At 38.0% G+C, this 14,784-nt stretch overlaps 1 protein-coding gene across 4 annotated transcripts in view; it reads left to right on the top strand.

Annotated features, from left to right (window-relative positions):
• Positions 1–14,784, top strand: part of INPP4B (inositol polyphosphate-4-phosphatase type II B) — a 344,498-nt gene that overhangs the window by 90,224 nt on the left and 239,490 nt on the right. The window contains exon 1 of one of the 4 annotated variants that reach the window (XM_061992338.1): positions 10,340–10,816. The exons of the other annotated variants lie outside the window; for them this stretch is intronic. Coding sequence (XP_061848322.1) covers positions 10,811–10,816 — 6 coding nt within the window. The 5' untranslated portion in view covers positions 10,340–10,810. Of the gene's footprint in view, positions 1–10,339; positions 10,817–14,784 lie in introns of those variants that run through there. 4 annotated transcript variants of the gene reach the window in all.

Genomic DNA, 14,784 nt, shown 5'->3' with positions numbered 1-14,784 from the left:
GTTCTTAATGATTTTGAAGGCATCCTCCAGTTTTTGGTTATCTTTTGTTGGTTTAAGTCTCTGTAGAAGGAATGTTGCTCACTTTCTCTTCAGGCCCATTGTGAGATATCACTTGGATCTCTCCATAGCAAAGGCAAGGGACTCTTCCCTGAGATTTTGAACGAAGTGGAGGACTTTCTTTGACTCTTCCAGTCCTTAGGTAACAGTTGAAGTACTTAATGTTGTAGATAAGTCTTTCTTCTGCAGAGGAGGAGACAGATGTTAGTCCAGATGGAAAAATTCGTGAGGTTTTAGGGATATTAAAGGAATGTAGATCTGTAATGTCTCTGAGCTAACTAGGGTAAAGACTGGTAGTACAGCAAGTCTGCATGACTGAAACCTTAATAGTCTACAATTTGATGACTTTATGGAAGCTGATTTGTGAAAGATAAGAGGTGCTTGATAAGCTTGCAGCTGGTCAGTGATTGCAGCATTATACAGTGTGCTAGTTACGTGAGAGACAACGATGACAGAGAACTTTGTTGAAAATATGTGGAGACCTCTCTGTATTTTCAGAGATGGATTCTGCTGTTCTCACAACCTAACATGCCTGTGATTTCATATCTAGTGAAAAGTTGTTTGAATTTGATCTGAAATGTCATTATAGCAGTTGCTGTCCTAAAAACACTGATGTCACTACTACTTATCTAATCTGAATCATGTTGAATATATTGATTGAAGTGATTGCTGCCTCCAGGGCTCAAGTCAACTATTTAAGAAGACCTTTAGGTACTGTGAAAATTAGCCAGCCTTGTTGCTTAAAGTAGTTCACTCAGAGCAGCTACTTAACACCTTCTTAGGCTCTAGAAAATGTTGAAAATGTCTCAATAGTCAGTCTTGTGAAACAATACGATAAACTGAATTATTTTTATATTGGTTTGGGTCAGGATTCTTGTTTCTGTTTGCTACACTTCTACAATGCTAATGTAGAATGCCTCTTTGTTTTTGGGTGTTGTTAATTGTGCGGGCACAGTTTCAGAAGACAGTCTCTAAACTGAAATTAAGCTATATTTACCAGTGCATTCTTTAAGACTGAGCTTGGATTGGAGTGCTCTCTATTGATTACGCCATTGAAAACATTGTGGATTTTTTAATTTGAAGATACTGGTTTTATTCTGCTGCCTGTAGATGACATGAAATAAAAGGTGGCTTTTTTTTTTTTTCCATAAAATTTCAAGAACTGTTGGTTCTATATTGCAGGGAATTTCTAAACAGGATTAAAGCAGAGTTAGCCTTGGAGGATCTGGAGAATTGTCCCTCCAAATATTACCTGGAGAATTAAAAAGGTTATTATAAAAAACAATGAAATGTTTTACCGCTGTATGTAGCATTTGAATGTACTACTTGTAATTTAGTACTACTACTACTAAGAATGCCCTATTTAATAGTATGTGTTTCTTTATGTATCTCAGAGCCTTACCACAGCAACATAGTGGAACCATATAAATGTCAAGTTTAGCACTAGCATGTGTGTTTTCTTAAAGTTTATTGGCTTTTTATGCAAATGTTGTGACAATTTGTAATGTTAATATGGTGATTATTTCCTGAAGAAAAACAGGTGATGCCAAAAGCAGATTGCAAGCTCCTGTTACCTTGCACCAAAACGAAATTGTGTATCTGCTCAGCTAGTAGTGAGGCAGGTGTTCTATGGATTTACAACAGCCATTGGGATTAAGAAACACTTTTTTTTTTTTTTTTGTAGAGCCTCAAATGTCACTGAAGCAGCTGACTGATTGTGTATTCAGAAACTTCTAGCAGCTGTGGTGGAATAGAGGTAGTGGTTATTCCAGCCAAGAGTACAAGATAGTAGTTCAAGATTTGTGTCTGTTACAGGGCTTCTGGTTTGTTTGTAGTCCCTTGATTATTTATTACTTTTTAAATTTTGTTTGCCTGTAAAAGTTTGTTAAAACTACTTCAGAGACGTTAGTTAATTGAAGCTCATCTAACAGGATATTTTTATCTTAACTGAACTTGAAGTACATAGCTTTAAAGCCTACCATATGTAAGTTGACAAGGTACATTTCACTGGAATGCTAAAGTGAAATGTTCATGGCAAAGAAGTTAGGAAATTAAGAATTAAGGTTCTGGTATGGATTAGATTGAGAATCTTGTACGCTTTGTATCTGTGTATTAAGGAGTACACTCTTCCTTATTCTTTGCTGAAAAAAATATATTCCTGAACTTGTTTTTAATTTTAAAATAGATATCTCTAAGAGATGTGAGAAGACCATTAACGTATGAATACAGGGCATAAATACCTTTTTTCCTAACTCTGTTGTAAGCTTGAAATAATACTAATTTGAGTTATGATCAGTTTGTTTTTAACTAGTGGTTTAAACCTGTAGGTGAAGCTGTGCAACATAGGTGAGAGGTTCGATGATGTATTACTACTGAAGACAAGTCATCACACTCCTTGGGTTCTCCCTTGGTCCCAGCAGTGTGGTTCTATGCCCATCATTGTGTTTCTTCTGATGGTTCTTGCATTGATCCAGTTCACTAAGCTAGCAGAAAAAGATACATTTATATATGGCTTGGTTAGTCATCTTCAGGGTAGTACTTAGTACTGATTATGAACAATCTCATAGAGCAAGTGCCAGAACAATCCCAAGGAGTGTGTTGCAGTGAAGGTGGCAGTACAGAGGGAGGAGAGTACTATTTGGGAGGATGGAAAAACTAGATACTGAAATACACCTGTATATGGATGGTAATTAGATTGGACTACTCATGTTGCTTTTTGTCATACATTTCATGGATTTTGTGTCTTATCCCCTATGCCAAAAAAAATCTCTGTCTTTCCTAGTTTAAGAACCTGTAGGTCATGCTGTAGCTTCTTTTAGATGTGTAATAGAGCCTTGAAAAAATGATATATGAAAACGGATCACATAAGGGGGAGTGGATTGCATAACAGAGTAATCAAATTTGTTTTCATTGGTGTTACAGTGTAATTGTTATTCTACATTTGGCAGTAGAGGGGTGCAGGGTGGTGTTTGGGGTCTTTTGAGTGTGTGTGGTTTTGTTGTGGCCTTTTTTTGATTTTTTTTTTTTTTTTTAATTATGTCTGGACTACACTGGATGCTGTCAGATGAAGCTTTTACAGGTATAAGCTGGAGTTTTAGCCCTGGAAGAGTTATGTGATGGTTTTGGGACTGTGGTAAAATAAGTAATAAAAAAAAGCATAAAATATCTTGGTAGGAAAATTAATAGATTTGAAAATTAAAGTTTCAAAGGTTGTTACCACTTCTTTCAAAAATTTGTCCAATATTCAAAGAAATGAATCTGTAGCTAATATTGCATTGTTCTGAAGTGTGTTTGTAAATACTCCTGCTTCAGTACTTGATGTACTGTAGTTTGAGTCGTCTTTTCTCATCTTCTCTGATACATTTGAATAATTTTTCTCCTAGCATAATACACTAGACATCAGCCTTCTTGCTCTCTGTACCAAATTTTTTGTAGTTCAGAGGATTCTTCTGAACACCAAAGCAATTGACTCATTCGATGATGCATGTTCCATGTTTGTGATGTCCTTTAATAAAAAAATCAAGTTCCCTGTGCAATAGTTATCATGGAGAATAATGCAGTAGTAGTTAAACCCACATAATGAGCTGCTTAGCTGGAGCAAAACTGTTTGTAATGTTTTTGTAGTCCCAGAAAAGCTCTCACCCTTCGTTGTCTTTCAATATTCTGAATACGGGAAGACTGAGTGCATGGACTGGAGGGCTGTTTCTGTATGGTCACACTACATTCCTGATCTGCACAATTCAAGGATCAGGATCTGAGACTGTGTGCTTGTTTTGAAGCTTGAAGATGGCCTGACAGAGTGAGCAGTCTGGCAAGCAGGAGCTTCTGTGGAGGCATTGTGAAATTGACAGTAGGCTGGACGGATCTGGAAGGTGCCAAAGTTTAACCTCCAAATCCTTGAGGATTGTTGCTCCTGGTAAGTATTCAACTGTTTCTGCATGAAGGGAACATCTCATACAGGTTGGATGTTGGCCTTGACAGCCTTTTCTTTCTACTGCATCTCATTTGCCCAAAATGAAGGAGCAGGAGTTAGGAACAGAAGACTTGTCTGAAAAACATTTGCCTGCCACTGTACTGTATTCAAATGTAGTGTGACTGATACCTTACTCATCTGAAAACCAGAGCAAACTTATTTGTGGGTTTTACACATTAATTTTTTTTTCCTTCCACAAAAAAGGATGTTTGTGGATTTTAATGAGGCCAGAACTAGGTCAAAATTAACACCTAGAATGGGGAAAGACTAAAAGCTTAACAGGAATTTGTACTCACTGATGCAGAAGCAGACTGATCTCAGTCTGACAGAACTGTATTATACTTCACATGTCATATCAAGTTGTTTTACCCAGATTGGAAATACCAAATGGAATCTTCTACTTATCCTTTCATGCTTTTGGCATAGTTGGTCTTTGGTAATTGCTTAACAGCAGTAAATTCTATCATGCTTCAAATGTTTTTATACCTATCAACTTTTTATTGGTATATAAAACTTAAAGAAGGTGATAATGCACAATTGTGAATCTGTTTTCTTACCACTTTCTTGTACTGTAGTGTTACTTACAATACACCATTTTCCAGAACAACATGGTCTTTTTATGGCCTTTGCAAACTAGCAAAGTCATCATTATAGCCGTGACAGTGAATAATTGTAGTAAATGAAGGTTAAGTCTTTATGTTTTGGGCACAGTTTCAGTTTATGTACTGAAGCAAACAGATTTCACAATGCAATTGCTCTGTAAAATGCACAATTTTTTCCTGGCAAAATCAAAACATCATAACATATCTATGTATCAAGTAACTTACAACCATTACATTAAAGTGTGGGCTTGTGTAGGTCAGCATAACTTCAGTTTAGGCTGAAATTCTGATATACCTGAAGAGTTAGTAATGAATGATCTTTTATAGTTTAAATAGTGCTTGGCACTGCTCTCAGGAGGGTCTTATCAGCGATGTCTGTGGTGCAGAGTTGAGGGAGCAGTTGGAAGGAGCCCAGCACAGCTGCTGCAGTTGCTTGGGCACAACAGCCTGTCTTCAGTCATGGTGCAGATTTCTGTCTCCATACTGAAAATCTGGGAAATGTAAAATATGTAGGCTATTTAAATTGGGGAGAATTGCAGGCACTTTAGCCTGCATGTCAGCATTCTAATTGTAATAGAAAACAGTAGCATGTTACACTGTGTTACATCAGCTGTCTGTAATGCTACTGTGTTGCTCCAGAGCTGTACGTGAAAGAAGACCCTAACTCGGGAAAGTATTACAGTGATTTGTCTAATGCTGTGTTTTCTGCCCTCATGTACCATGAAGGGTGAAGCTCCATGTACTTTTTCCTCACAAGTGGTGCTGCTAGTAAAAATTCTTGCCCTTTCCTAATGTTCACTACGTTGTTAGTTATACTGACGGTGCTGGTTGTAGGGTATGCTTACTGTAAATCTGATAAGCCACAAAGGTACTGTGAGGTGTTGGAGGGAGTTTGTTCCTTCTCACATAGAATGACTTCAGCTGAGGATCTGGAGTATGTGCGCTTTCATTTGTTTTAAAACATATCCATAAGGTGCATGCTCTATGTGGCTGTTTGTACTTGGGCTTCTCCACGCCCTATACTCAACTCACTTCTGACTGCTTTAACATCACTGCTCAGACAGGCTGCTTGATCGTATGCTTTCTGCTGATTGTGGCCATTGACATTTAGCAGAATGGCTCTGCTGTTACTTCTGCTGTATTCATTGAGGTGAAGGCAAGGTTTTCCCCTTGGTGGTGTTATGTGGTTAAGATGCTTTAGCACTGTACTGTGATGTTGCTGTGGTTTTTGCACTTACTCTGGCAATTTATATTGTGATTGCCTGTCACAGGAGATTCGTCAGATATGTCCAATGAGTCTGTTGCCTGCATTATTCATAAATTTCAAACAAAAGTCTCCTAAAGTAGCTCAGAGGTAAAACATCTGTCGCCAGCATTCTCTCTTACACTTGCATTGAAATGTTTTCTTTTTACATGTGAAATGTGGGTGGGTGTATGTTTTCATGAAGAGCTTGTTATAAAAATTGTATTTCACAAAATCTACTGTACTTTGAATTATTAAGCTAACTTTTCAAGTAGTTTTGATGCCTTAACAAATGGCAGGATGGTAAGATTTATGTTCTGCATTAAACACTTTACATAAAAGCCAAATGAGACAAGTAGTTACATAACTGTTATCTGTGGTTAATATGGGGAGCCCAAATTAAGTACTGCATAAATTGAATGTGTGGGGTTTGAGGATGTCTTGCCAGCCTGATGCACTGGAAGGTTGTCAGGCTCAAATGAAAGTAGCATTGATGAAAAGGTAGACTGTTAGAGGAGCAGCAGTTGCTGGGGAATATGTGAACCATCAGGCTTTTTGCTGCTTTCTTGTACTGCAAGTGAGCCTGCATTTGGCAGCAGGCTGGGGAGAGGAGGATGCCACGACTTCTGTGCTTTTGCAAAGTGTTGGGAAGCACTGTCATGCCTATTCTCTTGTATTTCCTTCTCTTGTACCTTTCACATGCATCTCCTTAACAGAGTGTAGGAACGGAAATTGTGATAGGAGTTGTAAATGTCTGGAAGACTACTGGGTCCCTCTGCTGTGCGTTGTGTACCCCTGTATCCTTACACCTTTTGTCACCATATAGTTTCTAGCATGAAGGTGGGAGGCAGGGCCGTGGGATCTTTCAGTATTTCTGTCTAATAGAGTGTGCTTGCTGGGAAAACTAATTTAGTGATAATTACAGTATAATTTCAATATATTCCCCCACTAATGTAGTATGCTTTTCAGAAGATGAAAACGCAAACAGGAAATTCAATAGAGCAAATCAGCCAAACCTTGAATCCAGCTTTTAAATCTTCATAACCTAGTATGGCATCACATTAACATTACTCGATTAGTATAATCTTAGTGATTCATATTTGTAGAAATACTTATTTGTAAAATTTGTTAGGCTTTTCTGGCAACCTTGAGATAAATGAGTCCATGTGAGAAAGTATAACTGGAGTATCCCATTATGCAAAGAGACTGTTAACATCATTGGCATTCTGGAATCAAGTTAGCCTTTACCACTCCATCCAACAGATTTCAGGTCTAAAGACATGATGGATGATAGTATCTGGAAATAAATAAACTATGTGAAACTCTTCTGCAGGATGCTATATTGTGATAGGAGTCACAAAATTTTTTAAAAATTGAATATGTTGTTTTAGGCACTCCCTTTTTTTAAAAAATAAAGAATAATAAGATAGAATCAAATTATAGAATTTAACTCTAGATAATATATACTCAAAAATTGATGCAAAGAGCTTCAAATGGGCAGAAGAAACATATTAATTTGATATTAATTTATTTGAGGTAATTATTGTCATGGCTGTGGTGGTTTAGCCAGGTGTCTACCAAATCATAATATCACTCCTCCTCCTAAACTGGACAGGAGAGAGACAGAAATATAACGAATGGTTTGTGAGTTGAGATAAGGATGGAGAGATGACTCAGCAATTAGCGTCATGCGCAAAACAGACTCAACTTGGGGAGAAAAAGGTTTGATTTATTAAAGGAACAATAAGAACAGGGAGCTAAGAAATAAAACTGAATTTTAAAACACCTCCCCCCACCCCTCCCTCTTCTCAGGACTCCCCTTCCTTCCTCCGCAGTGGTATAGGGAAGGGGATGGGGGTTGCAGTCAATTCATTACAGATGGACTTTACCACTGCTTCTTATCATGGGGAGGCCTCCTCACACTTGCCACTGCTACAGTGTGGGGTCCCTCCCATGGGAGACAGTCCTCCATGAATTTCTCCAGTGTGGGTCCTTCCCATGGGCTACAGTTCCTTATGAACTGCTCCAGAATGGGGTCTCCCACAAGGGCAGCTCCTCACACCCTGCCCCAACGTGAGTCACCCACTAGGAGAACAGTCGTTCAGGTACTGACTGCTCCAGCCTGGGTCCCTCACAGGATCACAAGTTCTGACAGCACACTGCTCTGTGGGCTCCCAGGTCCTTCCAGGAACAGAGTGAGCTTCCCACAGAGTCACAGCCTCCTTCAGGCATCCACCAGCTCTGATGTGGGGTCCTCCATGGGCTGTGAGTGGATCTCTGCTCCTCAGTGGCCTCCATGGACTGCAGGGACACAGCTGTCTCACCATGGTCCTCACCACAGATCACAGGGGAGTCTTTCTTCCAGGGCCTGAGCACACTCCTCCCCCTGCTTCTCCACTGACCTTGGTGTCTGCGGAGATGTTTTCACATTCTCACTCCCTGTTGCTGCTGCAGTTCAGCAACTGCCCAGCAACTTCTTCCCCTTCTAAAATATGTTATTCACAGAGTCCTTACCTCCATCACTAATTGGCCAGGCCTGGGTCAGCTGTGGGGTCCAGCTTAGAATTGACTGTCAATGGCCCGGTCAGCTACAGGGGAAGCTCCTGGCAGCTCTTTGTTTAAAGAAGCCACCCCTGTAGCTCCCCTTGCTACCAAAAAACCTGACCCAGACATAGCCAAGAAGTACTAGCAAAAGACATTTAAAATACTGTTCATGCAAGAAAATTACTGGTTTTGAGAGCCCAATTAAAAAAGGCAGTTTGTTGCATTAATATGACTGTCAAAAAGTTTTATTTGCATATGCACTTTTTAGTTGTGGAAAATGAGAAATGTCTTAATGGGACAAATTCTCTTTAGCAACACTTCATCTCTTCTGCTGTGTTGCTTGTAGCATGGGTATGCTCCGAGAGAAGTGCTCAACAGCTGCGATGAAGACTTTGACTTTGAGCACAAAAACATACCATTTTCTCCTAAAAGCAAATTTTCGAGGTTTAAGCACTGTTATTTAAATGAACAAACCAAACAACCAACACATTCCACCATCCCACACCTCCAAAATAATTTAAGATTTTTTAATTGTTTTTTTAATAAATCACATCCATTTCTGACAGTTTTCCTGGTTATTCTTTTGTGTTGACATTGACAAAAGAGCCACAAATTGTGAGCCTTGAAAGTTTAGATTTACTCTTGTGTATGTTAACTTACGGATCTGTTACTGCTGCTTAATATTCCTAGCCACTTTCCTGGATTAAACTCTAGCTGCATTTAAGAAAGTGCTCAATGTATGCCAATTCAGAAGCAGCAAAATAGGTTAAGTGTTAGCTGTAGTTCTCATCTTTAACATACTGCATTTTGTAAGACATTCCTGAAAGCTGATTTGCTTTACTTGAAGACTTCTTACTTTTCTGAGAAACTTACCTCAAGAGAGATTCTGTGGTAAAGAATAAAGACCGATCGTGCATATCTCTGTCAATAGTGAGAAAGATTAGGTGGAATGAGCCTAATTTTATTCTTCTTTGGTATTTTTTTTTCTCAGGAATTACTGCAGTTATATTGGATCCTTAGAACAGAGACATTACAGCTAGAAGCTTAAAAATGTTTCAAGTTCTAAATTTGGTTTATTTTCCTTAGTTTATTCACAAGTGCTTCTTTGTCTCTGGAAATGACACTTAGAGCCAGATCTTTTAAGTAATCTTCTGTATAATTTAGTTCTGCACATGGGGATTCTTTTATATCTCTTAATATTTAGTAGTGATCAATTCAGATTGTAATGAGCAAAAAACAAGCAGGTAAAATATTCTTTCATCCCATGCTGCTTGATCTTTTTCCGTTTTGATACATTGTTTTATGTTTAGCAGCTTGGAGGTTGTTTTCTGAAGTACACAGGCTGATGTGGAATTAGTGTTGTAGTAGTTGGGTAGTAGTGTGATGTAGTGTGGAACAGGCATGTGCAGGTAACCCCTCATTCTCTCCAGCCCTGACTACAAATACTGCTATTGACAGTGCTCAATTTTGAAATATTTTACTGAGCTTTCTCCTTGTTGGTTTTACATGCATTCCTTTCACTTCTCCTGGTCTCTTCATGACTATCTATGCTCAGAATCATTTTCCATGGGTCCTATGTGTTGAGGTAGTCAAAATTTAGTTCATTTGCATGGTCATATCACCTCACTTCTGCAACACCAGTTCATTGACTTATACTTGCTGTGCATATGTCCAGAGTGATGCTAAGCTTATTTTATGCAAGGAGATGGAGTCGTGTGACTATCAAATCTTCTGCTTGTTACAAGTGATAAGTAGTATTAACAAGACTCATGCGGGAGAAAGACTATTAGAGATGAGAGCATCTGAACAGAATTACAGATATCTCCGTTTTTATTTTTAGAAGTTTTTACCAAATGTCAAATTATCTAATTCTTCCATCACTTGTTTCTGTCCTGGTTTAGCCAGGAGCAGCTTTTGGCTTGGTAACAGGGGGAGCGGGTTGCAGTGAAGACCCTCCCCCGGCTCCTAGGTTCAGACCCACCTCCGGCCCGGCTGGGCCAATCTGGCGCCTCTGCGATCACTATTTAGGGGACGGGAATTTGAAATGCGAGTCGGGAGGTGGAGAGTGATACAAGATGGAGGTCACCACGCGGACCCTTCAGCCAGAGAAGGAGGAAGGAACGAGAAGCAGTAGACCGGAGACCCCTCTGCAAGCCGTGGCGAGAATACACGCTGTGCCCCTGAAACCTATGGAGATTCGTGGCAAGACTGAGAGCCACCAACAGCTCCGTGTGGGTGAGCCCGGACGGGCGGGGGACTGTGTGGGGAGATGGCCATGGCCCAGGCCGTGCTGGAGAGCCTGCGTGCCGCAGAGCAGCCCCACACGAGAGGCAGAGAGGAGCTGCAGCCTTTGGAATAAGTGGGCATCGGAGCAGCCCGTGCAAGTCTGCCATGCTTGTGAGTTACCCCACGGTTGCTTTGCACATGAACTGCTCATGAGAGTCTATCTTTAAGGATTTGTCAGCATGGCAAAGGAGTGATCTTACTAAAACCACAAAGGGTCAAACGTGTAATGATAAGTGTTAGCATTGAATAAACATATGTTTGCATTGTGGATTCTTTACACGTGTAGTTGCAGTGTTCTGTGGACATATTTCTGTGCATTTGCAAACAAGTGGAAGCTATACATAGATTGGAAAAAGCTTTCTGAAATCGAATTACTGCTTATTTCAGTGCCTGAAAGGAAAACAAGTGCTGCAAGTGGGTTTGAGACTTTTTTGAGGGTGGTGTTATGGCTGAAATTCCACTTAGACATTTACAAATTTGTATTTTACGTTGGAAATGTTTCTGATTTGCTTTTTGAGATCAGAGATAAAACTGTAACATCTAGGGATTTTTTTTTGTCCCCTGTTTGAGACTGGTAATTACAGCTTTATGTCAGAATATGAAACCTAGATGAAGGTTAAACTTGCATCTGAAAAGTGTTTCTAGGCTGTTATGTTGCAATAAACATTGACATTTCCAGAACACTATACAGTTTCATCATCTTTAATCCAGTGCTTTCTTTTAATAACAGCCATGAATGTATTTTAATTTTGTTCTGAAAATACTTTGGGGAAAGTTAATTACTGTTATCTGTAATTGAGTATTTGAAATAATTGTTTTGGAAGCTTGAAGCTGTCTTTTTATGACTAAACAGAAGGACAATGTAGAAGGGCAAGATAAAGGCTATTATATCCTATACTTGCTCAGTGAGCATGTGGAAGAATAATTTTTGGGTGCTGGTGAGCTTTCAAAATATTTTATGTAAAGATCTGTAAATGTAATATGAATGAACTTAAAAGTAAAACTTTTACTACCAATTAGGATAGGAGTTTTGCAATAGCTCAATTTGTGTTTTGTAGCCAAGCTCAAATTTTCAAAGGTGAAAATGAAAGGAATTTCTACAGTTTCTGTGTAGGGGCTCTTTAGTCATCTGTATTGTCCGTTTGTATGCATTGGACCTATGTGCTTTCTGCATACTTGCCAGTGTTTTCAAAAATAGTTTTATTTTCTTTGGTGGTTGTCAGGGGGGTACAGAGAACTAGAAGAATGGATTTTGTAGAAGGTTGTTTAAAATAAAATCTAAGATAACGCTGGAAAAAAAAGGAAGAAATTGTAACAAAGTGTAGAAGTAGACATATTGGCAAATTCATTAAACAGAACTACCCATTTGTTCAGAAAAGTCCAGGAACAGGGCTAATAGAAGGTTGGAGGTGTTTCAGAGAAGCATGATGATGTGATTGCCCTGTTCTTAAGGAATTCAATATTTATATGCCTTTGTCCTAGATGCATGCTGTGCTATGTGGGCTTTTGCACAGATGTGACAGTATTGTGTAATATATTCATTAAGCATTCAAAAAAATTAATTTTCTAAGTTCAGTTTTGATACAATGTTGTTCTTTTTCTGTCAAAATAAGCTAGTTAGGAAATAAACAGTATTTTTGTAAGATACTGAGGTAATTGGGGTGATAAGCAATTAATATTTCTCTGGAAGGCAGCTAAGGTTCCAATATCTTTCTATTCTTGCCTGTTTACTAGGCAATGTTTTCAGTTTAATATGTATACAATTTGAACAAATTCAAAAGCAAATTGAGACAATTATCTCAGCATGGTGGCAAAATCTGACATTCATTTCATAACTAATAGCCAAATATATGAACACCATACAAAAAGAAAACAGGTGTTAAGGGTTTTTAAATATGACTTTCTATAAAAACCTGTTTACTTCCAAAGGGCAAGCAGGTCTTTGTCTTTTGGGTCTATGTTTTAACTTTTACCTCAGCGATTCCTGTTTGTGTTTCTTCTTTCATACACTTTTCTGGGGAAGATTTTCTGCATCTGTCAACTGCGTTTATGTAAGAAGTCTCAGTAAAAGTGATAGATAAGAATGGACTAAAGGGAATACCAATCCTTTGTTTTCAACTAAATGCAGGACAGACTAATCTAAAGTCTTATTACTGTTTGAAGTAAAAATAACCAGGTCTGACATCTGCTTATTGTGTACAAGTATCGTGTATGTTTCTCTTTTTTTCTGTAAAACATTTTTTAAATTTTCATTAATAACTTTAAGGGGACCTTCTTAACAGCTGACATAATGCTTTTCAGAATACTAGCCTGGAAATAAGTTGGTATGTTTCTAGCTGATGGTATGGAGAACTCTGAGTTGAACTAGTTCATCTACTGGATTTAATGGAAGATACATCCTTTTACTACTTATCTATCTATCTATCTGTTTATTTATTTATTTAGTGTACATTCACTAAGGTGTTGTGTGAGATTTTTTTAGTTTTCCTTGGAGGTGGCAGGAGGAGGGCAAAGTTTGGTGTTGTTTTTTTGTTTTAAATCCGGATTTTCTTTTGCAGGAGTCATATTGTTTACTGTTAAAACCATAACTCTACATGTAATGTTAGCTTAGGAAATGCAGTAATTCTTTGTGACTTGAAACTTCAACTTGTTGGTATCACTATAAATGTTCCACTAAATAACTTTACATGGAAACTGTTTCACAGCTTTGAATGAAGGAATTTATAACACCACAAAGTTAAATAAGCCTGATGGAAGTGAAACCACAAATTGTTTAGTTATCTTTTCCCAATGAGTATCAAAGCCTGAATTACTTTAATTAGTAGATAGTTTTGAACAAATCCTCCATGTTTAAAGTGGAATGCTTTATAAAAACATGGAAGTTGTAATGCAGTCTTCTGTTAAGGTTATTAATACCTCTATGTTGAATCAATGATTTGAATATTATTACGATTTCACAAAGGAAATTTGTTAGAAGGCATGTTAGAGCTTGTTACCACTAATTTTAACAATTTTACGCTTGCTGTTAATAGCCACCATGTGTTACTATAGACTGTAGTTTCAACAATATATTGAGGCATATGAAATATGTTGAAATAATATTTAGGTGTAAATTAGGTGTTGATGCTGTAATCAATGGACAGTTTCTGAATATAATTGCATTTGTATAAACTAATCTTCTAATTCTTCTATTTGTTTTTGTTTCTGCTTTAAGTGTGTAACATGACAAATATTTGAGAATCTGGAAGACTACTTTTTTGATAATACTTTATTGTATTTCATGCTCTTGGCTTCAAACAGTGATTGCATAGCTGAAGTCTGCAGTCATGGTCTGGAGCTGAATTTTGTAGTTTTATTTTTAAATATACTTTGATTTTCTGTAAAGGGTAGAAATAAAACTTATTTGCAGAGAGAAGAAGGCTATGTCTAAGTACAGATGAAAGTTTGCTTTAATGTATTATTTAAAAAAGAATTTATGGTAAATAGGTTAGAAACCCCAATGATACTCCTTTATAGGTACCTTTGAAAACTATTTACACTGCACATTAATGCCCTACATTTATTTTCAATTTAAATATATTATGGTGTGCCTACTCAAACAAGTGGATACCCTTCTTGCTCACAGATACTTAACCGTTAATCTTTCTTTCCTGACTGTTAAAAATACCTTTCCTAAAATTTTTTTCTGCTCATAACTCATGTTTTCTTTTTATGCATGCTCCTCTAAACACTGACAGTGGTGGTTTATCTGTGACGAAATGAGAACATAATCAAGATTACTAGTTAGAAGCTATGGACTTTTTAAGACATAGCTGAGAAGTGCCAAAGTCTTAATTGCAAATGCCTTTGTTAAGATCTCAAATCAAAACATCAGTGTTCAAAGCTGAACACGAGATAAAGACCATTACTCAGAGTTCAGTTAAATACAGATGAATTTTACGTCTTGAAAAGGAAGGGAGCTGGGAGAAGAGTAGACAGGATGCTCTGCGTGGAGGGATGAGGAAGCAGTTGCCTCTTTAGGGGAAGAGGCAAGCAGTTTATAGCTGGTGGGATATGAGGAGCTGGCTGTGGAGGGAGAG

Source organism: Colius striatus, chromosome 3, assembly GCF_028858725.1.
Source record: "Colius striatus isolate bColStr4 chromosome 3, bColStr4.1.hap1, whole genome shotgun sequence".
Lineage (NCBI taxonomy): Eukaryota > Metazoa > Chordata > Aves > Coliiformes > Coliidae > Colius > Colius striatus.
The sequence above is the reverse complement of the archived record's forward strand: the minus strand, read 5'-3'. Positions and strand labels throughout refer to the sequence as shown.